At 31.3% G+C, this 26,310-nt stretch overlaps 4 protein-coding genes and 1 long non-coding RNA gene across 7 annotated transcripts; 2 read left to right on the forward strand and 3 right to left on the reverse strand.

Annotated features, from left to right (window-relative positions):
- Positions 1-803: 803 nt before the first annotated feature.
- On the forward strand, positions 804-5,877 carry LOC135146104 (uncharacterized). Its single transcript, XM_064078247.1, has 20 exons — positions 804-848; positions 1,461-1,533; positions 1,692-1,790; positions 2,047-2,197; positions 2,695-2,714; positions 2,790-2,855; positions 2,927-3,163; positions 3,237-3,362; positions 3,460-3,499; positions 3,565-3,627; positions 3,675-3,712; positions 4,024-4,118; positions 4,169-4,208; positions 4,359-4,542; positions 4,679-4,813; positions 4,874-5,017; positions 5,069-5,187; positions 5,240-5,296; positions 5,359-5,433; positions 5,493-5,877. The coding sequence occupies exons 1-20, from the start codon at positions 804-806 to the stop codon at positions 5,723-5,725; spliced, it is 2,040 nt and encodes a 679-aa protein (XP_063934317.1). The 3' UTR covers positions 5,726-5,877.
- Positions 5,878-5,945: 68 nt separating this feature from the next.
- LOC135146113 (alpha-centractin-like) lies at positions 5,946-7,883 on the reverse strand. Its single transcript, XM_064078255.1, has 14 exons — positions 7,842-7,883; positions 7,725-7,789; positions 7,607-7,667; positions 7,342-7,411; positions 7,207-7,280; positions 7,018-7,142; positions 6,902-6,948; positions 6,761-6,836; positions 6,603-6,699; positions 6,460-6,546; positions 6,360-6,400; positions 6,233-6,313; positions 6,116-6,168; positions 5,946-6,061 (listed from the first exon to the last, which is right to left on the reverse strand). Exons 1-14 carry the CDS (start codon positions 7,881-7,883, stop codon positions 5,946-5,948), a joined length of 1,035 nt encoding a protein of 344 aa, XP_063934325.1.
- Positions 7,884-12,945: 5,062 nt separating this feature from the next.
- LOC135146168 (non-structural maintenance of chromosomes element 4 homolog A-like) lies at positions 12,946-15,784 on the forward strand. The gene is made up of 10 exons (XM_064078328.1): positions 12,946-12,988; positions 13,374-13,444; positions 13,522-13,602; positions 13,869-14,044; positions 14,833-14,921; positions 14,982-15,084; positions 15,133-15,206; positions 15,263-15,423; positions 15,481-15,563; positions 15,628-15,784. Exons 1-10 carry the CDS (start codon positions 12,981-12,983, stop codon positions 15,721-15,723), a joined length of 942 nt encoding a protein of 313 aa, XP_063934398.1. The 5' UTR covers positions 12,946-12,980; the 3' UTR covers positions 15,724-15,784.
- Positions 15,785-15,875: 91 nt separating this feature from the next.
- LOC135146163 (solute carrier family 53 member 1-like) lies at positions 15,876-16,784 on the reverse strand. Of its 2 annotated transcripts, none has more exons than XM_064078321.1 (5): positions 16,588-16,784; positions 16,436-16,523; positions 16,266-16,382; positions 15,992-16,147; positions 15,876-15,935 (listed from the first exon to the last, which is right to left on the reverse strand). In XM_064078321.1, the coding sequence occupies exons 2-5, from the start codon at positions 16,492-16,494 to the stop codon at positions 15,887-15,889; spliced, it is 381 nt and encodes a 126-aa protein (XP_063934391.1). In that variant the 5' UTR covers positions 16,495-16,523; positions 16,588-16,784; the 3' UTR covers positions 15,876-15,886. The 2 variants fall into 2 exon arrangements, with proteins under 2 accessions (XP_063934391.1, XP_063934390.1); XM_064078320.1 differs by having other exon boundaries at positions 16,577-16,784.
- A 1,691-nt stretch (positions 16,785-18,475) lies between these two features.
- Positions 18,476-22,036, reverse strand: LOC135146174 (uncharacterized). Of its 2 annotated transcripts, none has more exons than XR_010283728.1 (5): positions 21,957-22,036; positions 21,702-21,824; positions 21,286-21,352; positions 20,707-20,757; positions 18,476-18,591 (listed from the first exon to the last, which is right to left on the reverse strand). It is a non-coding gene; the product is annotated as an uncharacterized LOC135146174 (long non-coding RNA). The 2 variants fall into 2 exon arrangements; XR_010283727.1 differs by having other exon boundaries at positions 21,286-21,461.
- Between the last annotated feature and the right edge of the window lie 4,274 nt (positions 22,037-26,310).

A 26,310-nucleotide genomic window follows, 5' to 3' on the forward strand; every position in this document is an offset into this window, starting at 1 on the left:
ATATTAAAACGCAATTAACCAAGTAAAATTTATATAGAAAAAGTACACACTTTTCAATAAACAACATTAAACAAATCAAAAACAAAATAAAAGCAAAATAGTAATAGGGAATGATATTAAAAAAAAAAACGGCAAGTGAACACTAACATTAACCCGCAAATTAATAACAGAATATATAACATCTGATAAAACGATTCTGAATTTTTAAAAAACCAATTAATAGTGTACAAATAATATATAAACAAAGAAAAAATTAAAAATAAAATAAAAGCAAATAAACTATTGGTGAATATGTTTGGAAATTAAACTTTAGCAAGCAAATTGTAAACAGCAAATCTGAAATATCTATCATACAAATTTAAATTTATTTAAAATTGTCTTTTGTGAAGGTATATAAAATGCCAGTATTGATAGTCAGTTTGATCTTCAGGCTCGCTGGTTTGCAAAAAAGTTTGTGAATTTTTTTTTTAATCACTTAAATTGTTTAATTTAAGTTTGGAGTTGACCCTGTCTCCCAAGTAGTTTTCACTCCATGTTAAATTGTAGTTGTCCCCGGCACTCATGTTCGTATTACATCGCCACTAGTACTTCGTGCTTATAACTGTGTATACAAAGTTGAGCATCGCTTCGATCGTCCGACTGTCGAGATTAGCTTTTTATCTGGGGCCTGAAGCAGCACTCGCAGCATGCCAAAAGAAAACTAGCAATAAATCGATTAAACCGACATTTATTAGTAAAAAGCTACAGGCGCACTTGTTGCCGTTAAAGAAAGTTACACTACAAACTGGAGGCAGGTGGAAGCGATGACTTCGTTTGGCAGTTTATTAAGGGGAATGATTAGGGTAGAGGTGCGTTACTACCTTTTTGAGAGATGGTGACAAAGCACTTTTATTTGTTGATTGTTCTGTTGTTAATGTGTGCCACCTTTCCCCTTTAATTGCCAATAATAGCTTATTAAAGCGAGTTTTAGTGACCTTTAACCCTACAGTAGTTGCGGAGGGGCTTGCAGTTCTGAAAATTATTGTTTTTTAAATTTTCAAATTAGATGGAAGTCAAAGTTTAGTGTGACCCGCTTCCTAATATCTCAGTAAACAAAAGTGTTCAAAAATTTACTGTGTTTTTTATATAATATAAAAGTAAAAAATTTCAAAATCAAGGGGTCTGAGAGACCTACTGCGGCTACAAATATCTTGAAAAGAGGTGCAACCACTTAGGGTCAAATAGACCATCAGCACCGAGATTCAGGAGAGCATAAAAGCTTTCCGGAGAAAGAACCTGGTACTGAAACACATGCGACTGATAGCGATACATATTTTACTATCTTTATTACTTAAGAAGACGCTAACCCTTCACAGCATTTCGATTTGATAGAAAAAGAAGACTTTTGGTGATGTTACTACAGACGCCATGGCCTGCATGTCTGCCAATTAGATAGAGATCTATCAACCTCTTGTTCGCAGTTGGAAAATTTGCTGTGGCCGCTTGAAGGAGGCCTTAATGCCCGCCGCGACCTCTACCAGAGTTACAGTGTGGGTAGGCATGGAATTAAATGACTCAACAGTCTCCAGTATAACATAGCAAATTATCCTGTGTTTCTTCTTTTAAGTTAAGAAAACATTTGACTGAGTGTTGCATGAAGCTTAAAAATTAAACGCCTATATCCCTCCTATGTGGCACCTGTGTTGGCAAAGCACGTCAGCATTTAAGAAAACTAGCGGGGGTAATCCTTGCCTTCTATGAGCGACTTACATTACCGACTAGACCTCACTATAAGGTTGCCATGTACATAGGTAATAGAACCTTTAATTCTTCATCAAAGCCGCCCGCTCTACTTTGAAAGCATTTGCACTTCATGCTTGCTTTTAATTGCTGTTTTTTAAAAGGTTACTCTCCAAAAGACGCCTGAGCAAAGAACATTTTATCATGGAGAACCACACCGCTATCGGCACTGGTCTTTAATGACACGATAATCCAGTGGTGCAAGCCAAATACTCGATAATTATTATCAGCAGTATACTTTCGCGGTATTTACACGAGACTTCGTAGTTGCAAAGGTCATGACTGCGACGGAAGCACAATACCCTTTACACTACGTAGCGAAAGCAGCTAATTCTGACATATACCTCTGCTGCTTGGGAGCTCCCCTAGCCGTAAGAGCTCTAAAACAAGTTACTCCCACTCTGTTTCAAGCAAAACGGTGCTTTACATAGAAACCTTTAGCTAGAGTCTAAATTTATATTTTGTTGTCGTGTTATTTCCTTTAATGAACTGTCAACCCTCCCCTAGCAGTTAAATATATTACGAATGAAAGGATGACTCACACTATCGTGGTTCGCCTTCAATACAAGTTTGGTTTTTGTCAGAATATTTAAGACTGATGTAAAGGTAAGGGGAGGGGAGAAAGGGTAACGCAGGGGCTAAGCGAGAAACCAAAAAGTTGGAATGACGTTACTAGTCTGTCTAAAGGCTCGAGTATTGAAAGTTTGTTGGCGAGTTAAAGAAAAAATAATTTTTGATTAATAATTCAACGAAAAACAAACTTTATGTCTTTAATGCTTTGGAACGTTACTTTGCAATAAACTTCTTTATAAATGCTTATTGTTTCCTTTAATGTCGCAAGTTGGTCCACAACATATCGCGAAATTACTTTACAATTTGGCTCTTTAGAAAAATGGCTTAATTTACTTAAAATAGACATATTGTGTTTACAAGAGGTTCTAATTTTTTCAAATTTTTTTGTTATAAAAATTACTTTCTTCGTTAGACAAAACTTTCTTTGGAAAAAATAGGTAATAACGCCCACTTTTCAGGATCTTTATTAAAAGATTGGGAAACTTTTTGGAGTTGTTGCCGAAGTTCGACTTTATTCCTACTATTATTACTATTTAGTTAAACCTAATTTTTTTTGTTTGAATTTTTTTTCCAGGCCGTCAAGGCTTTAATGGCGTAGCTACTTTTGCAAGAAAAGGGTTAACTAGTAGCGCAGATGCCAATCCCTTTCCCTGTTCGAATTCTACTTTGTTATCTACAATATACATTAAACATAGAACTAACTGCGCTTGTAATTCCGATTCAAACAAATTTTCGGGACACGATAACCAGTTGGGTTTAAAGGAGGCTGAGCTACTTAACTTGGAAGGGCGATGCCTCGTTACGTTTCATGGTAATCTGTTTTGGCTTCTTAAATGTTTCCTTAATTTTGAATTCTTTTTTTAATCTTTGCTCGTCGAAAATAGGCAGTTTTTTAATAGTGAATGTTTACGCACCTTCTTCTAGAAATTGCCATAAAGCGCAGTTTCACCTCGCCTTAACCCAGTTGGTGGTGAGCTTGCAATCTTCTTTGAAGGCCGTCATTATAGCCGGTTTCCCTTCTAAATTATATTATATAATTATTTACACTATTTATATATATCGCTTTTGTATTTTTTTGTATAATTTTAAAATATAAAATTATTGAAGGGGATTTGAACTTGACGGGAAGAAAAGAGGATGTTTCTTGGTACCTATAAATTATTTTTAACTAAATCATAAAATTAAAAAAAAAAATAATCTTTTTATTATCAGGTTTAACAGGGTTATATGTTATAGTGAACTTTTAAGTATAATAAATAATCACGAAGGAAAGAAGTAAAACATTTTTAGCTATTTATAAAATATTAATTAATTAATTTAAGTAACGAGAGCGGTCAACTTGCAAGAAAACTAAAAAAAGGTTTAAGAGTTGTTAATATTTAAACCCCCTCGGATTGTATTTTTACATTTTTAATTTGTAAAATTTACGGTAAGGATGTTTTTGCTTAATCTAGTAAATATTGATTGTACTCAAAGTTGTTGATGCTTTTTTTTAAGTTTAATATTAAAAATAAAGAATTTTTTATATAGTTAAAGAAAAACTTAAAAATTTTATACGGAATCGACAACTCGAACTTATTATAAAGTAGACCTAAAAATTGTTTTTTTAAAAAAGTTTCAAACTATAAATTCTTTTGGAGAGGGATATATATTTTTATCCATTTTTATAAGGGTTGGAGCGAGTTATTTTATTACTGAAGAGTTTAAGTGTGCAAGTTATTGAAATCGTGGAGAAAAAAACTTTAAAGAGAAAATTTCAGTACAAAGTAAAATAAAAAAAATTTATAAATATGAATTTTTTTATATTATTTTATAGATTGTTTCCAATCTTAAAGATATAAAGCTTCGGCACATTGGTAGTAATTTTTTTTACTTTGATTAGCAAGTTTATTGAAATCATCTTATTTTTCGTCTCTTTTTCTTCAATATAAATCTGGTTTATATAATAAAAGTTGTATATGAGTATATGCTTATCAGTACTAATTTATTTTTACTATTTGGATCAGGTAAGCGATACGAGAGCTGTTCAGAAGCTCAAGATGCCTTTTGTATTGGAAAATGGAGTGGAGAAAATTGTAGTGCTTCTTATCGAAATACACTTTTTGTCGGTCAGTGGATTGAATGCTACGAAAAAGCCGCCAACACAACGTTCACAAAAAAGGAGGCTTATATACTCTCCGATTTTGGCGCGTACGGCTCGCTCTCCTTTTAAAATAATTTAACAGTTTTTTAAGAAAAGTGTGCAGTTAATATTACAGTTTGCGACTTGCTAAACTTAGACGGTTTTGTGAAAAATTTCAACTTTTTTTTTTCCGATGCGAATTAGGTCGCCCACTGATTCGTTTTTCCAGTGCTGGTTTTACGACTTGCTGGAGCGGGCAAACCTCGTAGATTCTCTAGTTGCGATGCACCCCGAAGTCAAGGAAAGGTTTACTTGTTTTGATCAGTCTAGAAACAGAAGGTTTCTAAATAATTTTCATATTTTTTTACGTAGCAGTTCTCATTGTCGTCATTACAACAGATTTTCTAATGATGGAGCGAGAATCGACTTCTTACTGGTCGAGAAAAACCTCTTTAACCAGTTTGTTGTCGCTGGCACGCCCCTTCTGAACAAACAATTTTATACTTTTCTGAATGATAGTCGATACTATGAGACGGTTGCAAGGTCTAATTTTTTTTCTCGCATGCAAATTTAAAGGTATTTATATAAAAGCAGTTGCTCGCTGGAAAAATTGGATTTTAACCGCACCAAGTCTTACCAAGAAGACGAGTCTGATCTCCTTTTCTGTCTCACTGCTGGCGGACTGATCAAGCCAGCTCCGTACGACGGCACTGGTTCGCTCTTTTATTCCTTGACCGACTCCGTATTGGTAATTTATACGTACAGGAATGCAAGACGCCCCGCCTGCTGCCTACTATTTCCATATTGTACCCCCGCACACCGGCGAGCTGCTTTTTGCTTATTGCGTCGTTTAGAAAAAAAGTTTTGATAACTGATTTCCGCAGGGATGCTGTATACTCCTCCGCAGTTTTCTGATCACCTGCCCATCTGTGTTTTGTTGGACGCCGACAAGCACGTGGGTCTCGTGCATGTGCACACATGCGTGGGATTTTGCTACTGAGCTAAACTATCTCTGCAGAAACAAGTCCGGCCCTACCTAAAAACCTGGCACTAGATGGACGCTCGTCCACACGCGTAGCACAGCCGCACAAGTCCCAAAAAAAGCTCACGGCGTTCTTCACGAATCGCGCTCCCCCGAAGAGAACAGCTGAGGACGAGAAGCGGATGGACAGACAAAAAAAATCCGGCAGACAAGTTATTGGAATCGAAAAATATTTTAATCCTTCTAAAAAGTCTAAAGACGGTCAATGACAGAACGGCTTATTTCTTATTATTAAAAAGTCTTTTTCAGAAGTGCGGTCATCCCGTCTTCCCTCCACTCTGCAGCGGATATCCACATCTGCATATGCTTATTATGCACTAATAATAGACGCAAGAAAAGGCGGCACTCATTACCCTTTTAAAGGTGCTGAGCGATGCCAATATCGACCCTCCCACCCACGTGGAGTTCTGTCTGCTAGCGAGAAGAACGTTAGAGGAACTGAGAAGAGAGAAGAGCCCTTTGCCTGTCCTGCGGGGCGAGTATGCGGATCTTCACCGTCGGGCTCAGTAAAGCCCTCACTTCCGATAAAAGTCGACTGCCAAACCCTTTCCGAATCACGTGCATTTTAAAAAGGCCCAATCAACTTTTATGGCAGCAACCTCCAAAGAGAGTCGATCCTCCACTCAAAATGATGTTCTGGAAAAGTGTTTGCCTACGATTGGATAAAAAAGGCTTATAGAAAAGTGACCTAACCAATGAAAAGAAAAGTTTCCTACCTGAAGTCCATGTCCGTCGTGAGTACGGAGTCGACTAGTGTGCGATGGACCCCGGCGTACTCCTGGCCAATCAACTGAGGCCTTCGAGCATAACAGCAACGTGGCGGAATATGTAAGGAATGAGTACCTGAAGAGTATTTCCGGCGCCTGATAACGCGCTTTGCCAATCTTTAATATGAAAAAGTTGAGTTTGAGTGGAAAACCGCGGGAACACAACACTTTCTTACTGAAATTGCGCGCCCGTCTGGAAGAAAATACACTTCCTTTTCTAAATCTTTCTTCCCGTTAGTGGACTCGCTGGAAAGAAAGCACATCTACCCCAAAGCCTATTGGTTATTCCCTTAAAAAAAACATTCATTGAACCGTTTACTTTTTCTTTTATTTCGCGGACGATTTCGAATTCTGCGGAGGTTTCAAAAAAGTGTCCCTGCCGCCTCAAAAGTCTTTGCAAGTAGCAAGTGACTTCTCTTTAAAAGAGGTTGTAGTAAGAAAATAACTATACAAGTACTAAAAATAATATATATAAGCCTGCCAGCGAGATCCATTCGCTTCATAGAGTGAGGCATAGCAAAGCCTTCATAGACAGGCACGCTGTGGGTCACCCCTGAATCAAGTTTAAAGTTAACTGTAAGAAAAATAAATTTTAAAAAATTAGAAGAAAAATCTTGCCGTCGCCGCTGTCAAGGACAACTCCGGTTGTATGGCCGCTCGCATATCTAAAAAAAAAAATTAATTAACGTTCATTAGCAGTAAAAAGTAATAATATAACAGAAGTAGCGGCATACAGGCTTAGTACGGCCTGAATGGATATATAAAGAGCAGGAACGTTGAAAGTTTCGAAAAAAAGTTGAGCGGTTTGTTCCCTGTTTCTGTGAGGATTCAAAGGAGCTTCCGTCAGCAGAACTGGATGCTTTAAAAAAATGCAAAAAAAGAAAAAAATTTGATGCTTTACAGAAAAATCCATATTAACGCACTTCTTCTGACTTGACCATCAATTCTTCCTTATACAAAAATGCCCAAACAAGCTCCATGTCCGCCCACTCCTCCACTTTTAAAGAGTTTGTCATTATCATTATTTTTATTTTTAACATTATTGTTATTGGGCCCACCAATGCCGTGTTCTACAGGATAATTAAGCTTTAAGAGTCCTCTGTGTTCCGAGATCGCCTTCCCTAAGTACTATAACGAATATTTAAAAAGTTTTATTATTATAAAAGGGAACTAAAGCAAGTTAATTTTTTAAAAAAATTGTAAACTTGAATATATAAATTATAGTTAGCCTTTCATTTTATAGTAACAGATAATCCTTCGAATTTTTTAAGAGTTAGAAATCCTAATTACTTAAAAGAAAAACTTGTATAAAGTTTAAATCACCTCATCCTTTACTCGTTCAATACTCCCTGCCATCACCCTAATGTGTTTAGGCCGTCCTACCCTTATTACAAAGAAAATATTTTTTAAAAGATAAAAGGATGTAATTGTAGTTTGTTACAAATTGGGGAAAATTGTTTTAGGATTGTCCTCTCCTGCAAATCCTGCTTTAATAACTCCTGAACCCTTATATTAGTATTGTATTACTAGTATTTACTGTTAAAAATTAAAGGCTCACATTATCAATAACAATAGGTTGTATAACGTCGTTGTAATTCATTAGAAATAAAACTTTTTAAAATATGGTTGTTTGCTCTAAAAAGAGCAGAAAGTCAAAAGGTGTGTATTTTTCTACTGTTAAGAAATTCGTTTAAGGTTAGATAATAGTTTATAACTTGAAAGATTTCTATCCAGAGCGATCTTTATTACCACAAACGCCCTGTGAAGTTAAAAGATGTTGGATAGCCAAAGGCTTAAATCCAAGACTACCCTCACTCTTAGCATTGACTATTATTTTTGTACCAGCGCTAGTTATAGTAAAGACGAAGTTTATTTTTAAATGGCGATTCTTGGCAATCGATCGAGTTAACAACTTCGAATACTCAAACGGGTTTTTGGTCGTCCACGAGTACACGTATCTTATAATGCGTCTTTCACATTCAATTTAAACCCCCCAACGTAGCTTTCAACCGTCATGCTGAGTGCATCATTCCAAAGCTTGTAAGTGAGCCCTTCAGCTAGTAAAACGATTGGCGTGTCCAGCTATCCGTTCGTAGAGGGCAAGGGCTTAATTTTAAATATTTTCAGTAGCTTATATTGTCGCACATGAAACGAGAACATTATTGCCGAGAAGTCGTAAACACAGGCAGGAGATGCATACCTCATACTCAGCCGAATGCACAACAAATAAAACCTTCTCTTATTGCGCCTCGAAACTTTACTTTTGCTGCACAATAGAAGAAATAGCATCTGGGTCGCTGCCTTCACCTTCGTCGCCACATAATTTACCTGTATGCCACAGCGTGGTTCAGGTTAGGAGGTTAGGGTTAAGCCGACACCACGGAAATTCCATGTTGTTTAAAATAACGTGTCGGCAGCGCATGGTGTTATCTCTTCGTTATAAGAAGCGCGTTGCCCCTGGCTGCGTTAACAGAGAGGTCCCATTGCCGACACCAGCTAGCAAGCGCTTCAAGATAAAATTGTAAGTGCTGACATAGTAAAACGTGTAAGTTGGACGAAGAATAAATTATCGCGTAGTACCGGCCTAAATGGTCTCCCGTGTGTGAGGGTGGAGAGGAGGAGGAATATCGTTCGCATAGAGCGCGATAGCAGCGGTGATAGAAGAGAGCCTTGTGGGACTCCCGCTGTAAGAGAGCGAGGTGACGACAGTGCAGCGCCTTCTCGCAAATTGAAGGCCCTGCCGGTTAAGTGCGACTTGAGAACTTCTTGAAGTCGGCGTGGTATCTCCAAAGCATGTAGCTGGCATAACAGACCGCCTTGCCATATTCGGTCAAAGGCCCTCTCAACATCGGGAAAGACAGCACCAGTGGCTTTTTTTAAATTAAAGGCTCTGGTCGTCACTCGACTAGGCGAAGAATTTGTTGGGCCGTTGAGTATCCCTGGCGAAATCCAAATTGAAACTGATAAAATTCCACGAGCTTTCATAACCGCCTTCAAACGATTAAGTATTACTGCTTCAGCTATCTTACCACCTGCCGACAAAAGGCTTTTTTTCCTAACGCCCAGCAAAACGGCCGATGGTCAACAGCGAGTCGACGAGACCGCATATATGATTCATAGCAGCCTCTAGCAACCGTTTTAACATCAGGTTGGGCCGTCAGGACAGGGCGCCTTTCGCTTCCGTAGTAATTTGATTATTGATAGACAATTCCAGAAAATCAGAAAATCAGTGGTATCAAAAAAGATAAGATTGGGCACAAGAGGGGCGTTGTGGTCGGTTGAGGTTGTAAAGGCGAGCACTGGGCAGCTAGATGTTAAGCAAAAAGTTTCTTTTTATCTTCATCGCTTTCGGCTACGGTATTGCCGTTGCGAAGTGGTGGTTCGGGTTGAATGTCCTCGATTTCTAACTCGCTCAACAATTTTCCAAAAAGTTCGACCGGTTTCACTAGCCTCCGATACTTCGTTTGATTTGTTATTTTATTGGAAGTTTATAGGCGTCATCAGCTTTTGCCTGATGTGCCGGTGGAGGTTTAGCACTGGTTTGTCTTCTTCGCCTTTGCTCGCATCCTAATGTTCCTTAGGAAGGCGTTTAGGGCGGTACATAATTTCACATGTCGTCGTTGCTTTACTGTGAGCTTTGCGTTCGAATTCGACAACAGCATTGTTTAGTTTAGCGGAAGTTTCGAGTAGTGTCTTAAACGAAGGCAAGGCCTTTTCGAGCAGTTCGGTTAATTTGTTCCAGTTCGTGTAAGCTCGGAAGAATGTTTCTTATTGCTTCCTTTTCGTCGCCAAGTTTTGGGGCAGGACAGGTAAATGACCCGACGACAATTCATTTAGCGCCTCAATAGCCGTTGGAAGGCGTATATTTTTTAACACGGCGATATCTAAGACGTCCATTGTGCCCGTCTTCCTCGTCATGTGTGTTGGCAACTGTGGTCCTAGGACTCTCAACCCACCTTCCTCAGCGTAAGCCTTAAGGGTGTAGCCGTTCCGATTTACAACTCCGCTGTCCCACGCAGGATGTTTACAGTTAAAATCTCCGCATAGAATGGCCTGGATGTCACGCACTTGAAGAGCGTTAAGATCGAACAACGTGAGTGGTTGACTGGGCGATTTATATTGACATTATAGTAATGGGACCCCTACTAGCCAGGTTAAGGGTAGTACCAACTGCCTCGATCCCTTGCAGAGCTGGTAATGCTCTAAATGGTGTTAAATGACTCGTAAGAACGAAATATTATAAAAACGTAAATATGCAGTTTTAAAATTATATTAACTCTTCTGAACAGTCCGTAAGCGTAGATAATTTTGGTTTCAAGCTCTTTTTTAACCCAGTCTCGCTGTATGTAAAAAAGAAATTAGGCTTTGAAAGTCGTTAACAAGTAAGTGATAATATTAGCTCTTTAAGTTTTCAAAGATATAATTGAAAGCGTAGACGTAGTGATATTCTCCAGTCTCCAGTTATTTATAGTACCTCAAAGTCTTTACCTCTTCTGACAAACATGTGAAATCCTACTACAACTTTTGCATTTGCTTAACAAAGTAAAAATATTTGTTAATCCCTAGAACTGCCACACCATCCTTATCTTCTCAATAGGAAGAAAGGAATATAAATAGATTAATTTTTTTTTTCACAACCCCTTTTCCTGGAATATTGAAGACATTACTTCGGTGGCTTTATATATAAAAAACTAAATTGAAAGACCTACTTTAAATATTTTATAAAAAAAATTAAATTATTTTTGGCGCATTTTACATCCACTGAAATGCAAAAATAGTGCACTTTAACAGGTTCTATATGTAAATTTGTTATACCGGGATAGTCGCAGTTGAGCGGTTAAGAGCATTAACACATAAACTCATTTAAATTTTCTTGGACGCAATCTACTGATGAATTAGTAAATAATCTTGTTCTCATAAATTCTGATACACTTAAACTTTATAACAAATTAGTTATCTATGAAGCTATCTTTAGATTAGTAATGGGTTACGCTTAGTAGCTTGGGCCTATCCCTTGAACCTTTAATATATAATCCTTGTCTAATATTAAAAACCTTAGAGAATGTTTACAGGAACTGCTCGGTATTTAAGGCTTTTCTATTATAACGTATAATGCGAACTTATACAATTCTTTAAATATGCTAACCCTTAGCCTAAAATTGCATTAAAGCATCTGAAGGTTACAAATATACTACTAGCTACTTCCCTAAGTTACAAGCTTTTTCTTTTTTTTTAAATATATATAGCCGAGAGAAACATATTACTCTGTTAGAATAACATTGCAAGATTTTTTAAGAGATATATAACAATACTAATAATAATGGAATACAAAATAGTTAAAGTGTTAATGAGCAAGAGTTTTAACAATAAGGATATAGTAGTGATATCTTATTTAAAATTAATGTTGTAAAACTTAAATTATATACACCAAAACTAATAGCAATTATTACATGTTAATTGCATTTGTTATAATAGTAAAAGTAACTTAGAGTTTTCTTTGTAATCTTTTCATGCGTATTTATAAAGTCAGTGAAGGTTTCTCACTTTTATTTTACTATTTAGAAAGTGTTCTTATAAAGACTTTTATTAGGGTTAAGGGGGTTAGGGTTACATCCCTTAAAAGCAGCATCTTTACAGGACATTTCCCTCGTTTAAAGCAAAATGATAAGGCAGTTTAAGTTTTTTCACTCATAACACTGTAGCAAGCTAGGGATATAAATAGATAAAATTACTTTCAACTCTGAATCACAAGCGTGCAATAACAACGTTAGCTGTAAACCGAAAAAAAAGCAACCAAATTTAAAAAATTCTACCTAGTGCAAGGAAAAAGGCGCTTTCTAAACTTTCATATACTTTCCATGGGTAAAATTGGCTCATCAGTTATTAAAACGAGATGATTTACAAAAGTTTCTTTTTCTTAACTGATAAACGCGTTATAGAACTGCTGAAAAAATATTTTTTCTTTATTTTCAAATACTTTCATAATGTAAAAACATACGTTATAAAAACTAAGAAGACTATAAGTTTAATGCTTGCACTAGAATATAAAGAGACAGACAGTAAACTTTCATCGTCCTTTTTATCTTTTTATTAAGTTTAACCTTAAACTTTACCTCTATATATTTATATTTACCTTGATCTCATTCTTAACCGTGCTTGCTTCCAGGAAAATTTTTTCTTACCCCCAAAGTTTATTTTTTTTATTTCATATTATTTTGTTACTAAGTTTATATACTAATACTTTTATATTTTTCGTTTTATCTTTTTAATAAATTTTTAATTTCTTCTGTATTATTCATTATAAATTTATTTAGTAAATTATAACTTTTACCATATTTTTTCGACAAATTTAGAACATATGCTTAAGTATAAGTGTAAGATATTCATTAAAAATTGTCGGTATTCATTAATAATAAACTACTGTTAAAAGTTTAATATGTTAAAGTAACAATATAACCAAGCGCAATTTTTCATAATAATATATTATTATAAAGTTTCCCAAGAAAGAAATATAACTATTTAAAAATAAATATATTTTTTAGTTACAAACTCGCAAGGAGAGACTTAGAGAAAAACACAGCTTCGCTTTTAGGCTCTCTTGAACAGGTAGCTTAAAGACATGCAGGCCTTATAGCTTTTGAGTGCGTTGGTGAGTGCATTTAAGTTTTGTATGAAATGGAACTTTATTATATAAGCAATGTCGAGGTTTTACTTAATAAAATATTTTTATGTATATAATATTTGTTAAAAGGTATTACTTTGTGTATATTTTTTTTAAAAACCATTGCCGGGTTTTACTTGAAATTAAAAAATTATATATATAAATAATTTGTTAAAATGCAATACTTTATATGTTGCAATCTCTTTCAACGCTTAATAATAATTCGAGTTTGTAGCTAAGAAGTATAGTTTTGCTATATTCCATCTGATTATATAGCTATATTCATGCTCATCACATATTTACAAAGCCTTTTGCTTTTCTTACAAGAGCAAATTTATATATTACAAAAGAAAGGAAAAGATTATTTATGGTTTTTTTACTAAAAGTTCTTTTAATTATAATTTTGCTTCTATTAAAAATTAATGAAAGTGAACAATTGTCTCAAGAATCTCGATTAAGTTTAAGAAGAGATTATCGAAGTCTTTTAAAAGAAACCGAAGGTTCTTATATTTTACTGTATGAACAATACTTTTTGCTATTATTATTTTGAATCTTTTTATTTAAAATTTAACTAAAGAAAGTAGAAATGAATTGGAAGTCCCTACTTCTACAGGCCTTACAGAGGGCTTGAATAAATGCAATGAACTTTTTTCAAGAGGTTTTATAAATATTACTATTTTTATTACCTTTTTAAATTTTAAGCAAAAAAAATTATTATTTAGCTCTTTATTATAGTATTTAAACTATTCTTACTCCCATTTATTATCTTATATTTATCATATAAACATTATATTAGCTTTGAAACTTGTGGATGAATATATTTTTAGTTTTATTTTTTAATAAAATTTAAATTTTTTAAATATTTTTATTGCTTATATTATTATTAATTTTTATAACTCTATTTACCAGAATTTTAATATTTAGTTGAAACTTGTAGGGAAGCTGTCCTCGATTCTGAATACCTCGTTGTTTCTTCCTCGATTGCTTTAAAAAAATCGTTAAATTTGAATTTAAATTTTGTTTCGTTTGATGCCACATTTTACGTGAACAAAGTAAAAGAATTTATAAATAGAGCAGATTTCCTTGACAATTCTGAGTTGGTAATTAATTTATTTATACCAAACTTGGGTTGGAAGCTTAATAGTTTACAAATTTGTTTTAGAAAAGATAGCAGATCATAATTTTTTAAAAAGGTTTTATATTTAATTTATTTAAAATAAGTTTTTGGGGAGGGATTTTTATAATTCGTAGTGATGGAATATGTTTAGTAATAAAAGTAGATTCCGTAAAATTTACTAAATTGCTAATATATATATTTTTAAATAGATTGAGATAAAATTTTTAAACTTTGTTACAAATTCAGTTTTATAAAAAAAGAAAATCTCTTCAAATTTTCTGTTTTTTTTTTTTAAATTAAATTTAAAGGAATTTTTTGAAACGGAATTTTCATTTACTTTTTAGTGGAAGCTCGTTTTTTTTTAAAGTAGATTCCAATAACAATTGTTCGTAATGGTGTTTGATGTAATTTTTAAAATAAATTGTGATGGATTTGTTGTAGTTGCGTTTAATTTTCTTCTTCTGGTTTTGCTTTATAAAAATTTCTGGGTCCAAAGAAAACTTTTCAAAATAATTTTATTAAAGAAATTTTTGGGATGGGAAATTCTATTTGTTTAATTACCTTTTTATAATTAATTTTTGAGCGTCAAAGCCTCGTTCCTTATAATTCAGCGCTTGTACCTCACTGCAAACTTTTTTTTTTGTTGTTTCGTTAAATGTTACCACGGATTATTTTTTTTTTAGATTTTAATTTATAATAGAAGACCAGAATTTTTTAATACAAATTTAATTCTTCGTATATTTTTTAGTTTTTTAATTTAAAATTGTTAAGAATCGAACTTGTCGGCAGTTTGAATGGGCTTTTCTCGGAAAACACGTTGAAGAGCTTTTTAGCGGGAGGCCGCCCAGAATTGATTTTATGTTAATTTTGCATATTTTTTTATTACGAAAAAGAGACTATAAAGATCTCATGGGCTGCAGCTCGGGAGCGCTAAGCCAAGTGGTTCCGGAAGGAAAGTCACGCCAGAGAAGACAGACGGGCAGGACGACCAGCGCCAGCGAGGAAGACGCCCGCCCATTTACGGTAGAAACTACCGGCGTTTCGTTTATGTCGCAATTCACCATGTGGCAGGACGGCAATGAGAGCGGCCAGGAAGAGGCGACGACTCGCGAAGTGGCCCGAGTCGCAAAGTATAGTGGCTTTGTGTAGCTATTGGTTGGTAGTGTATTGTTCGCAATGCTTATTGGCCGGTATATGGCAGGTACCTGCGGCGGCTGCGGAGGCCCATGTGCCTTTTCCGCTTTATTATGAATCCCTTCTCGTTCGTAGCTACCGTCGAGAATATCTTCTATCTTTCCTTTCTGGTGAAGGACGGATGGGCGGCCATACAATTGGACAAAGATACCAATTTGCCTACGATTGGTCGCCCTTTTTTCTATGGCGTTGTGATAGGCAAAAAAACTCCACTATCTTTTTTAGAGCCCGCTACTCCTGGTATTGAGCACGAGACTTCATCCGAAAGGAACCAGCTTGTTTGGAGTTTTACGATGAACGATTGGACGGTAAATATCACCAAGTATCAGCCTAAATGATTCTTCCTCTCATTAACTACTCCCGTCCGTCCAGGCCGCAGTAAAAGCCTTTGACATCAAACGGCCCTTCATTCCCCCGGCTGCCGACGAGGAGAGCAGCGAAGCACGCGACGACCAGGAATCCGACTGAGGGCTAATCAATTTCTTTCCCTTCCACGTGCTATGCGGCAGTTGTCCGGATTCCCGCTTTCCTGCGCGTTTTCGTTTCACGAAACAACCATTATTTTATAAACTTCTTTAGTAGTTGACTTTAATAAAAAAGGAAAGTTTCCAAGATTTTTTTTATTTTTTTATCAAACACTTCTTTCTGGTAAACTATAAAGTTTGTTCTCCACGTGGTACCTTCAACCCCAACATATGCATTGACAATAATAATAATGAAACACCAAAAAAGTCACCATTCCACGCGGAAGAGGTTCCACATAGCCCTCCGGAACACCTCGGCGACCTCCAGCACCAGCGTGAGCTCCTGTCCTTTCAGGTGAACAGCAGACGCCAGCTGCAGGCTCCATGTGCACCGCAGGACAAAATCCGCCCCGATGGCTACGTAGTACCTAATAGCAGAGTTCAGGCAGCTTTAAACTTAGCGGCTACCAATATAGCAGTTATGATACGAAGCGTGCCGCCCTGCAGGCATGAAACAAACCAATAAAAAACATTCTAGCACGTGACCATATGACTGGATAGACGAGATGCCCCCGCAGGAAAAGGTGCCTGCCCGAGCGGACCTGGCCCAGTCCCCAGTCCATCAATACGTCCCAAAAAAACGTGCAAGCCGAGTTGACGATGCTTTTTGTTTTCAATAATAATAATGACATCGTAATCAACAATAGCAGCGAAACCTCGAGAGCCACCAAACAACCAATAGTGATTGTTTCTTCTGGGAATTAGTAGAATGCATCAGGTATCCAATCCAAATCGCCGGAAACGCTTCGGTGAAAATAATGAAGACAACAGTATATAACACAATAATGAAGGGAAACCAGTGGCGTACTTGAGAAGATTGACCAAATAAGGAAACTTCTGACCGGTTAGCTTGTAGAGCCAACCGCATTGGATAACGCGAAGAAGGAAAGGAAACGATAGGACGACGGGTGTCATGAGGGAATGGAGGCAACCACGTGTTGTGTCGTAGACTTCTTTTTGTCTGTAAAAAAAAATATTAAATTGCTCTTTCAAATATTCTGGTGAATTTACATTTCTTATTATTAAATTTTAATTTTTCTCAACTTTTTAAGTAAATTTGAATAATAAAAAGTTATAAATGTGTTTATAATAGTTTTCAGATTTACATTATATATTTTTTTATAGTAAATTTCAAAAAAATAAAACATAAATATATAAAAGTTTAACTAAACAAAAAATAATATAAAAAAATTTCTGAAAATATTGAAAAAGAATAACTTTAATTAATTTAATAGTTATTAATAAATTGAGAAAAAAAAGTCAAGTTTAGAAATTTTTAAAAGTAAATTGTAAATTCTTTTTATTAATTTACTGTTTTTAAAAAAAAAGAAATAAAAAATTCAAGTTTTAATGGCTAAATTAGAAATTAGTTAATTCTTTTTCATAAAAGTTAATAAAATATTTTCTAATTTTAATATAACTTCTACTAAAATACAAAATATTTGATCGTATTATTAATATTTTTTATATAAATTAAAATATTATAAAATTTTAGTACGAAATTGTTAATGTTTTATTCGCTTTTAGCAAAATTAAATAAAAGATTTTCAAAATAATTTATAAAATTGTCTGATCGTTTTGATCAAGAAAATATTAAATATTTAATAAACTACATATAAATATAAAAGTTTATTACGAAATTATAAAAATGTAGATTCGTTTTTATTAGAGTTTATAAATTAAATAATACATTAGAAATAATAATAAATTCTGTTAATTATAAAATTGTATTAAAATTGATTAGTTTTCCACTAAATTTAAAAATATATAATTTTATTACCAAATTAAAAATTGTTTAAATTTAATTAGAAATTTAATAATTTTAGAAATCATAATAATTCGTTACTAATTTTAAGTGTAGATTAAAATTAGTGTTTCATTAATTTTAAAAAATATAAAATTTTATAACTAAATTTATTTCTTATTAAAATTTATTACTAAAAAAAAAATCAAATAATGTTTAAATTTACGAAAGTTAATTAGTTAGTCAATAATTTAGAATAATAAATATTTTATTTCTAAATTATTAAAGGTCCTTCATAAATTTAGTAAGTCCATGTTAAATTTAATAATAATTTTAAATGTTAGTATTAGTAGGCATAAAAAGTACATTTCAAAAAAAATAATTATAAAATACTAATAAATTAAATTGAATTCACTACAAATTTTTTAAAAAAAAAATAATTTTAAGTTCACAATAAAATCAGTTTAGATAAATTTATTAACAAAAAGGAAATAGTTTAAAGTTAGAATAAAAAGTGGCGGTTTTGGAGTTTGTGAATCAGAAATGTACTCCCAAAATTCTGTAAAGTAAAACTTATTATCATAAAATAAAATTCATATATAAACATTTATTCAATTAAATTTGTCAATTCAATTTTTTGGCGCAATACAATTTATACGAATCGAAAACAATTAAAAATAATTAATAAGTCAAGTAGTATTAAATTTCGTAAATCAGATTTATTATTAATAAATAATAAAGTGTATATGAAATATAAGACACGAAATTTTAAACAATTAAATTTCGAGTTAAGACTAAAAAAAAAAAAAATTTATATGAAATTTAATAAACCTTGTAAACAAAAGTTTTAAAATATAAAATATATATGAATTTTATGAAACAATAACTTAATTTGAAATCTTTGAAATAAAAATTAGAAAAAAAAAAATTAATTAAAAAAAATTTCCGATGAGAGAAGATGGAGCAGATGATCAGTTCCAAGTCGGCCAGAACTTTAGAGAGAGAAGTGAGGCCGTCCGCTAAAAAAACTTCTTGAAACGTTATGGAAAGTCGAAAAGGAAAAAAAACCTTAAAGAAATTAATTTAATTTTCAAAATAATATATTTATATAACAAATTAATTATAATAATATGTTCAGTGAATTAAATTTTTAAAATTACAAAAGTTAAATTAAAAAAGTTTTAATCAGAAATTTTATTTCTTTCTCAAAATTATATATAAAAAAAGAAAATTTGATTTCATGTTTGTAGAATTAATTATTTTAAATTATAAAATGAAATAAGAAATTTACTTAAAAATTTAATTTCTAGCGAAAAGAATAAAAAAAACTTTGAAAAGAAATTAATTATTTTGAAAATTATATATTAAAAAAAAAAAAATTAGTTTTATTATAGGAAAAAGTTTGATGGATCTAATATAAATTTATAAACTAATTTTAAAATAATTCATTAGAAATTTAATTTCTTTTGAAGAAAAGAAAAATCTTTTTGAAACAAATTAGTTCTACTTTAAATTTATGTGTTAAAAATTTTTAATTTACTTTTCTTAAAAAAAAAATTCTGGTCTCAAAATATACAAAAAAAATATTTCAACTAACTTAGTAGATTAAATGATTAAAATTTATAATAATCAAACTAAATTAGTTTTAATTTAACATAAATCTTTTAAGAAGGGAATTAAAAAACTTTTTGAAAGAAATTAAATCAATTTTATTTACTTTCGGGTAAAAAAAATCACGCTTTTAAATTTACCCAAATAAAATTTATTTTTTAAAAAAATCGTTTAGTGAATTTAATTATTTAAAATGTTATAACTAAATTAAAAAAATCTATTTAGAAATTAAATCTGTCTTAAAATAAATTAAAAAACATTTAGAAAGAAACCAATTCCATTTCAAAATTAGGTAAACAAAAATAAAATTTTATAAATAAATAAATTATTACAAAAATAAAAAGTTCGAAGGAAAAAAATTACTTTTTAAGTATTGAAAAAGTTTTATAATGTTATGAAAAGTCTAAAAAAAAAAAAAAAAAAGAAAATTTTACCAAAAAAAATTTAAAAAAGTTAATTATAAACTAAATTTTTATTAAAGGGAATCGAAAAACTTTATTATTTAAACTTTTTAAAAAAAAACTTCAAATAAACTTTAAATCGAAAATTAAAAAAATTATTTACTTTATTAAAAAAATGGTTTACAGAATTAATTTGATTTAATAAAATAAAATTTACAAAAAAATAATTTAATAAATTCAATAGAAACCAATTTTTTTTAACACGAAATGAAAACTTTTAAATAGGAAAAGTTGGAAGAAAAAAAAAAAACTAAAAAAATTTAAATTATTGTACGTTAAGAAATTAAATATAATTTATAATATTATAAATAATAATAAGATAAATAAATTAATAATAGTAACAAAAAACATAAAATTGCAAGTAGTTATAATTAATTATTTAAAGCAATAAATTCAAAAAAGTTAATTAGAATCAAAATATTTTTCATGGGAAATTAATAAATATTTGGCAAATAAAGTTATAATAAAGTTAATTATATAACAAAATTTAAAAAAATAAATCAAACAAATTTGAATTACGAAAGAATTAAATTTCAATATTTGCTAAAAAATAAATTTAAAAATGTAACCACAAACGAAAGAAAATATTTTTTTATTAAAACAAAAATTTTAATTTCCAAACAACTAAAAATCAAATTAAAAGTTATAACCGAAAAGATGAATAAATTAATTTTTTATTATATTATCAATAATTACTAGATATAAACTAAAAAAATTAAAAAGAATAAATAATTTACTTTCAATAATAATAAAATCAAATTATCAGATAAAAACTGAAAATATCAAAATAAATTAAAAAAACATTATAAATTGTAACCATAAAGTTGGAAAAAATTCTTTTTATAAAAACATTTAATTTTTAATAAAAACTGAAAAACATCCAAAAAAAAAAAAGCCAAAATTCATTTTGGAAACGAACATAATTATATAAACTAAACTTTAAAAAAAAAAATTTAAAAACCACCCATCAGTAATAATAATGGAGTAATAATTTATTTTATTAATTTTTTGAAAGTTTAAAAAATTAGTTAAAAATAAAATTTTCTATAATAAAAAGTTCAGAGCAAAATTTCAATATAAATAATTCCGTATGAAAAAGAATTGGAACTACCTTGCACAGTAAATCTAAAAAGTAGCGCCGCTGGGGCCCGTAAAAAAAATTCTAATATTATGTAAGAATTGTTAAATATGAAATAAATTAAAAATTTAATTTAATGCTGAGCAATCTTATATAACGAAATTGTATGAAAAAAATTATTTAGACACAATTCTTAGAATTTTTATAAATTGTAAATGTAAACTCTTAAAATTCTTAAAATGTCTAGATTTTTAAGAAAAAATTATTAGATCTCTTTGGGCCTATAAAAGTTAATAATGAGTCAAGGTGCGCCTTAATTAAAGTAAAGAATTAAAATTAGAATCAATTTAAAGCATTTTTCATAGTGTTAAAAGTATTCTCTTTTCCTTAATTTCAACCTAATTTCCTGAAAGGAATTTTAGTTTCTATCGACGCGCTCTATTATTTATACTAAAACTTACAAATGAAATTGTAAGTTATAGCAAATATGAAGAGTTTAAGGTCAAAAAATAGCGATGCAATAAAATTCATATTATGACAACACGCTTAAAGATAAAAACCAATTGGTAAAAGAAAAAATTAAAAGTAAATTTTAAAAATAAAAAAAGTTACCGTTGGAAGTATGAAGGAAATTAACACGGTAATGTAGAAGACGGAAGGAAAAAAGTCGACTAGAAGACTTTTTTTATCCACAAGAATAGATTGAGTGTAAAAAAATAAGCAAAGGAAAAAGAAGCCGCAGAAAATAGTAGCGACGTTGAATAACTTAAAGGCACCAATCGTGTTATCTTAGCACAGAAGTTGAAGAAATAACCATTATCAAAATTTTTATAACATAAAAAGTATAACAAAAAAAAGTTTGTCAAAAGTTTAAAATATTAAGGATCAATTTTAAAAATGATTTTTATCTGGAAGAGTATAACATAAAAGTTTACTGTAAGTTTAAAATTATGAATTAGTACTTAAAATTATTTTGGTTTTTAATAATACATATATGATGCACTCATATTTAAGTGTTAAATACATACGAGAAGTTAAGCCAAAGGCAGTCGTATAGTTGATTTGATAAATTTTGAAAATGTACAAATTTCCAGCGAACAAATACAAAAATATAGCCAAAATAATAGGTGCTTGAAAAAAAGGGGGAATTTCTATTGCGTCAATAAATTATAAATTTTATAACTAAATCCTTCCTCTTTCTAATTAGTATAATATATTAAATTAAACATAATTAATATTTTTTTTTTTTTTTTAAAAAAAGTTAATTTTTATATCTCTGGTACCTAAAAGCATGCGATAAGGTAGCATTACTCACTTAATGAACCAAAGTAAAGTATAGATAAAAAAAGTCATAAAACGAAAGGTTAATGGTAAAAGGGGCCTAAAAAAAACAAGATTAATTGGCATGAATACAAAATATATAAAAACTAAAAAAAATAGTAATAGTAAGCCCGCTTTGCGGTTTTGTAGTTTGTGAATGCTCGTCCTCTAGTTTTACACGAGGGCTTAATCCTCGGGGGCTGAATGTTATGTGTATATGGAACTGCGCTAGCACGTCGTTCTTATAGTTATTTTATAACTTATTACTTTATCAGATGAATTACTACTGTGCTTAGTTTATACTATAATATAGCATAGTTTACAATATATATTAATTTGGGACTTAAGACTAGTAAAACAACATTAGTTAAAACTTTCGAATATATTTCTTCTCTCAACTAAAAAGTTGTCATTGACTATAAAGCCTGTGAAAATATTGCAAATATTTGGTAAAATATATAGAGATACGTGATTTCTTAATACCGTTGCCTTTGTGGTTTCACTCAAAAAGTAGTAACATATCTTTAAGTTAAAAACTATCATCGAGAGTAATATTAATAAAAATACTACCATTATAAGAAAACGATAAAAAAAAGTTTTAACGCTGAATATAATCTGGAATTGCGGTAAAAGACGTCTCTTGCCACACCTTCCTTTAAAAAAAAGTAAGTAACGTATGTCACTTAGGCATTACAAAAAAATAACTTTATCGCGTATCAGTCGGTGATAAGGAAAAAAATCTCAATTTTACTGTAAATACATATATATAATCTTAAAGTATTTAATTAGAATACCACATATTTTTAAAAGTAAAATGCCTAAAATAATATGTAATTTTATTTAAATACCACAAACCTTAAAAGTATAACTACACCTTGATCATCTCTAATGTTAGCGGTGGTAAACTTTTTACCAAATATTAGGACTAGCATTATTTGGCCGGAAATTTAAAAAATATCAACCTATTATAAAAATGTTTATTACCTTGTTAGTTCTTACGTACTAAATATATATAATAGGCCCTTAATGTTGAAGTTAAGACTTTTAAAAAAATTTTTTAATTTATAAACAAACTTAAAAAAGTAGACGGCTATTCTTTTCAGGTTGATGTCATACCTTCCTCACCACCAAGTAAGTAAAAGTCACATTAATAACTAAAAACTGTAAGTTTATAGTTATAAAAACATTCTGGTACCTTCATTTGTAAACTCTCTATTATCAAATAAATCTTAAATAAATTTTTTTTATTGAAACACTAAGTTTCTCTCTCAGCCTGTGGCACCAAATTGTGCAAAGTAATTTTTGGCAATTTTTCTATCCCAGACCGAATGGCGGTACTCAAGAACCCAAAACTTTAATTTTTCGACAATATTTAAACCTATGAAGATAAGTATTGCTTGACAGTCAGACGCAACTTTAAAAGCGAAAGAGTCAGCGCCCTTGTACCCTTCTTTTAAATTAAGCAACGGTCTCTTTAATTTATCTGGTGTTTTTATTTTAAAGTTTGGTAGATTACCCTTATTTCTTAATAAAATTTAAAAAAGTTCATATATAAACTCTTTTTATTATCAGCATCTGTTGTGTTGGTAATATGACACTCGAACACTAAAGTAGACTTAACGTCATATTTTTTATTTGTAACGCAAAGCGCTTTTTCTAATACTTAATCATATTGGTAGCTCCTCCGCTGATTTTTTCTAGCTTGCCTAAGTTGAATTACAAATCAATTGATCTCAACTCTCTAGTTCTTTTGTGTAAAACGGGTAATTATTTGATATTAACGATTACTAAATATAATTTTTTTTTAAGATGAGACAAAAACTGGGTTGAATGAAGCACCTAATGATATCCATGAAATAAGGATTTCAGTAATATTAAATTTCCCGTATCAGAACTATTTACTGTTATCATATACTGTTTTAACCCTAAGAATTTAACAGCTATATAAACTTTAAGCCCTTCGATCAGCATGAGGTAACTATGCAGAAAAAAAGTCTTTTCTCAGTTAAGCATTAAAAAGTTCAAGGGTGGGCATCAATCTTGCTTTCTGGCATGATAATCTTTAAAGCTTCAGGCATAACCGTATATAGAACATTTAGACTTTTCAAACGATCTTTCTGCGTTGCACGACTACGACAAACGGCCTCCTTGTACAGTACAACTCTTTTTAAAAACAAACCGAGAAAAGCAATATGTACTACTATCTAACATTGTATTAGGACTATATTTGCCAAAATACATTGCTTTTAGAGTAATAAAAAGTATATATTTTATTAATAATTAAAAGATTTAAATAGATATACCCCTGAAGAGCAAGATAGAAACAGTTCACTTCGGCAATCGACAAGTAGACCCAGGCGCAGAAGCACTAAGGGAACCCCCTGAATATCAAGAACTTGTCACTCTCCCGCATTGTCAACTGCCTTTTATACTCCAATGTAAGATTAGCTATTTCCAGGATATGGGGATCTATTTTCGAGAAATAATTATAATCTTTAAATTGCATTAGATCAATATTCATTATTGTTCCATATATGGTAATCTTTATACTGGTCATGTAAATTAGCCATTATTTGGGTTGTTATTTTCACAAATCGTAAACAGTTAATATAAAAATTTTTTTTTGGCAACCTTAAAAACTTTTCTTTGAACAATAGTTTTTAGTAATCAAATAATAAGTATAAACACGAAATGCTACTTATTATATTAAATATCTTAACGGCATTCATTTATTAATTGCGTTTAATGAAATTCATCATTGCTACTAAGAATAGTAAAAACCAATACAAAAAACAGCGGTCATTCGAATTCGAAAAATAAACTTTTCCTGTGATAATAAATCTTAATAAATTTTGATAAGTAGCCACGATAGAGTCAGTTTAGCTCTCTTGCAAGGGTGGAGTAAAAAGTGAAAAAAAAAATTTCTTTATTTGTTTAAATACTTAAATTTTTTGAACTCCACAAAAATTCTTTCTGCGACAAAAAATTTACTGTTCTTTTTTAAAAAAGTACTCCTTACTACTAAATAAAAGCTGTTACCTTAAAAAAAGAGATTACTTGGTTTCGAGGTTTAACAGAAGAACCGTATTATAAAAAAAACCATTGTATTATCAAAACCTTAGGGGTTTCTAACATGCGGTATACTTTTAGCTCGTCGATGAAAAATGAATATAATTACTTGACCCAAAATAAATCTATCTTCCTCATTCGATGACAACTTAGTAAAATAATAGTACATTATGGTTATTTCTTCGTTGTCTATCTAACTGTTATATTAGCCTAAATATATTTTTTACCTCGCCGCAGCCAGCATCCCACACTCAAGAGGGTTGGTACCCACCTGTGCTACTTTCCCGATGGAGCGCAACGACTGTCCAGAGAGGCGATCCCGAATAAAACTAATTGGAGACCTCCCGGCTTCGAATTGGTATTTTTAAAAAAAATAAATAGCTTTATGTACATGAAAAAATAAATAATATTAAGACAATTATTAATCGAAATTTTACAGTTGTTTAAATCATAACGCTTATTCGTAATCGTTAGTACGACTCCCTTTCGAGTAACTTTTTACGACTAATCTTTGGCACTGTATATAAGCAACATTAATAGAAGAAAAACAGTTTTATTAGACTGCCTCGCACTCGTGCCTACAGTTTAAGCTTCCTTTGGAGCGCCAAATTACGGACTTATACACCAGCCTTAGATGATTATTTCTTTAACCCTTTAACGGGCAAAACTCTGGGCTTAAAATAGAATTATTTTTTTCTGCGAAATCATTTCTCTATGTTGAAAATGAAACTAGGTGACAAGTGATAAACATAGTAACCAGAACCTATAAGGGTTTGAGCACCAGCAACTATCTACATAAAGTTTATAAACCACTGAATATCCGTAAAAACTTTAAAGTAATCCCGCCCTATTATTTAATAGTAATTATTAAGGTTGAGGTTAAGTCAAACTTAAATACTTAATTGATGAATAAATTTTTACATATTCTATAATGCATTTATCACCGCATCGTTAACATAATAGGAATAATTACGACAACTGCGCCGAGGAGCCTTTTAACATTAATGGGGTCTACCCTCCAACTGTTTTTCATAAATGTGGATCTTACTGGTTTTTAAACTTTAAAAGCTAATATTCCATAAACAGATTAAAGTAATATATTGTACAATTTATTACAAAGAAATATAAGCTTAAAAGCGTTGTAGTAATATATACGATCACTCTTAAGCTGCCCGACAGGCATAGTTACAAAATGTAAAAAAAAGAAAGAGAGCGAAGTGTACACCCCCTTATAATTTTTTGTTGGTG

The sequence above is a fragment of the Zophobas morio genome, unplaced genomic scaffold (genome assembly GCF_036711695.1).
Source record: "Zophobas morio isolate AGI-343-1 ecotype UQ-CSIRO unplaced genomic scaffold, CSIRO_AGI_Zmor_V1 ptg000213l, whole genome shotgun sequence".
In the NCBI taxonomy this organism is placed as follows: domain Eukaryota; kingdom Metazoa; phylum Arthropoda; class Insecta; order Coleoptera; family Tenebrionidae; genus Zophobas; species Zophobas morio.

What these genes read in the sequence shown, in the direction of transcription:
- LOC135146104 (XM_064078247.1), top strand. Translation starts at nt 804, where the DNA reads ATGACTTCGTTTGGCAGTTTATTAAGGGGAATGATTAGGGTAGAG. An exon ending in TATTGTACCCCCGCACACCG is followed by an intron (nt 5,297 to 5,358) that starts GCGAGCTGCTTT and finishes TGATTTCCGCAG; the next exon opens with GGATGCTGTATACTCCTCCG. An exon ending in GGACGCCGACAAGCACGTGG is followed by an intron (nt 5,434 to 5,492) that starts GTCTCGTGCATG and finishes CTATCTCTGCAG; the next exon opens with AAACAAGTCCGGCCCTACCT.
- LOC135146168 (XM_064078328.1), top strand. An exon ending in TCTTTTAAAAGAAACCGAAG is followed by an intron (nt 13,445 to 13,521) that starts GTTCTTATATTT and finishes ATTTAACTAAAG; the next exon opens with AAAGTAGAAATGAATTGGAA. An exon ending in TTACGATGAACGATTGGACG is followed by an intron (nt 15,564 to 15,627) that starts GTAAATATCACC and finishes CCGTCCGTCCAG; the next exon opens with GCCGCAGTAAAAGCCTTTGA.
- LOC135146113 (XM_064078255.1), bottom strand. Translation starts at nt 7,883, where the DNA reads ATGAATTACAACGACGTTATACAACCTATTGTTATTGATAAT. An exon ending in TTGAACGAGTAAAGGATGAG is followed by an intron (nt 7,412 to 7,606) that starts GTGATTTAAACT and finishes TATTCGTTATAG; the next exon opens with TACTTAGGGAAGGCGATCTC. An exon ending in TCCTGTAGAACACGGCATTG is followed by an intron (nt 7,281 to 7,341) that starts GTGGGCCCAATA and finishes ACTCTTTAAAAG; the next exon opens with TGGAGGAGTGGGCGGACATG.
- LOC135146163 (XM_064078320.1), bottom strand. Translation starts at nt 16,694, where the DNA reads ATGACACCCGTCGTCCTATCGTTTCCTTTCCTTCTTCGCGTTATCCAA. An exon ending in TCTTCTCAAGTACGCCACTG is followed by an intron (nt 16,524 to 16,576) that starts GTTTCCCTTCAT and finishes TTTTCACCGAAG; the next exon opens with CGTTTCCGGCGATTTGGATT. An exon ending in AACCTCTTCCGCGTGGAATG is followed by an intron (nt 15,936 to 15,991) that starts GTGACTTTTTTG and finishes TTGGGGTTGAAG; the next exon opens with GTACCACGTGGAGAACAAAC.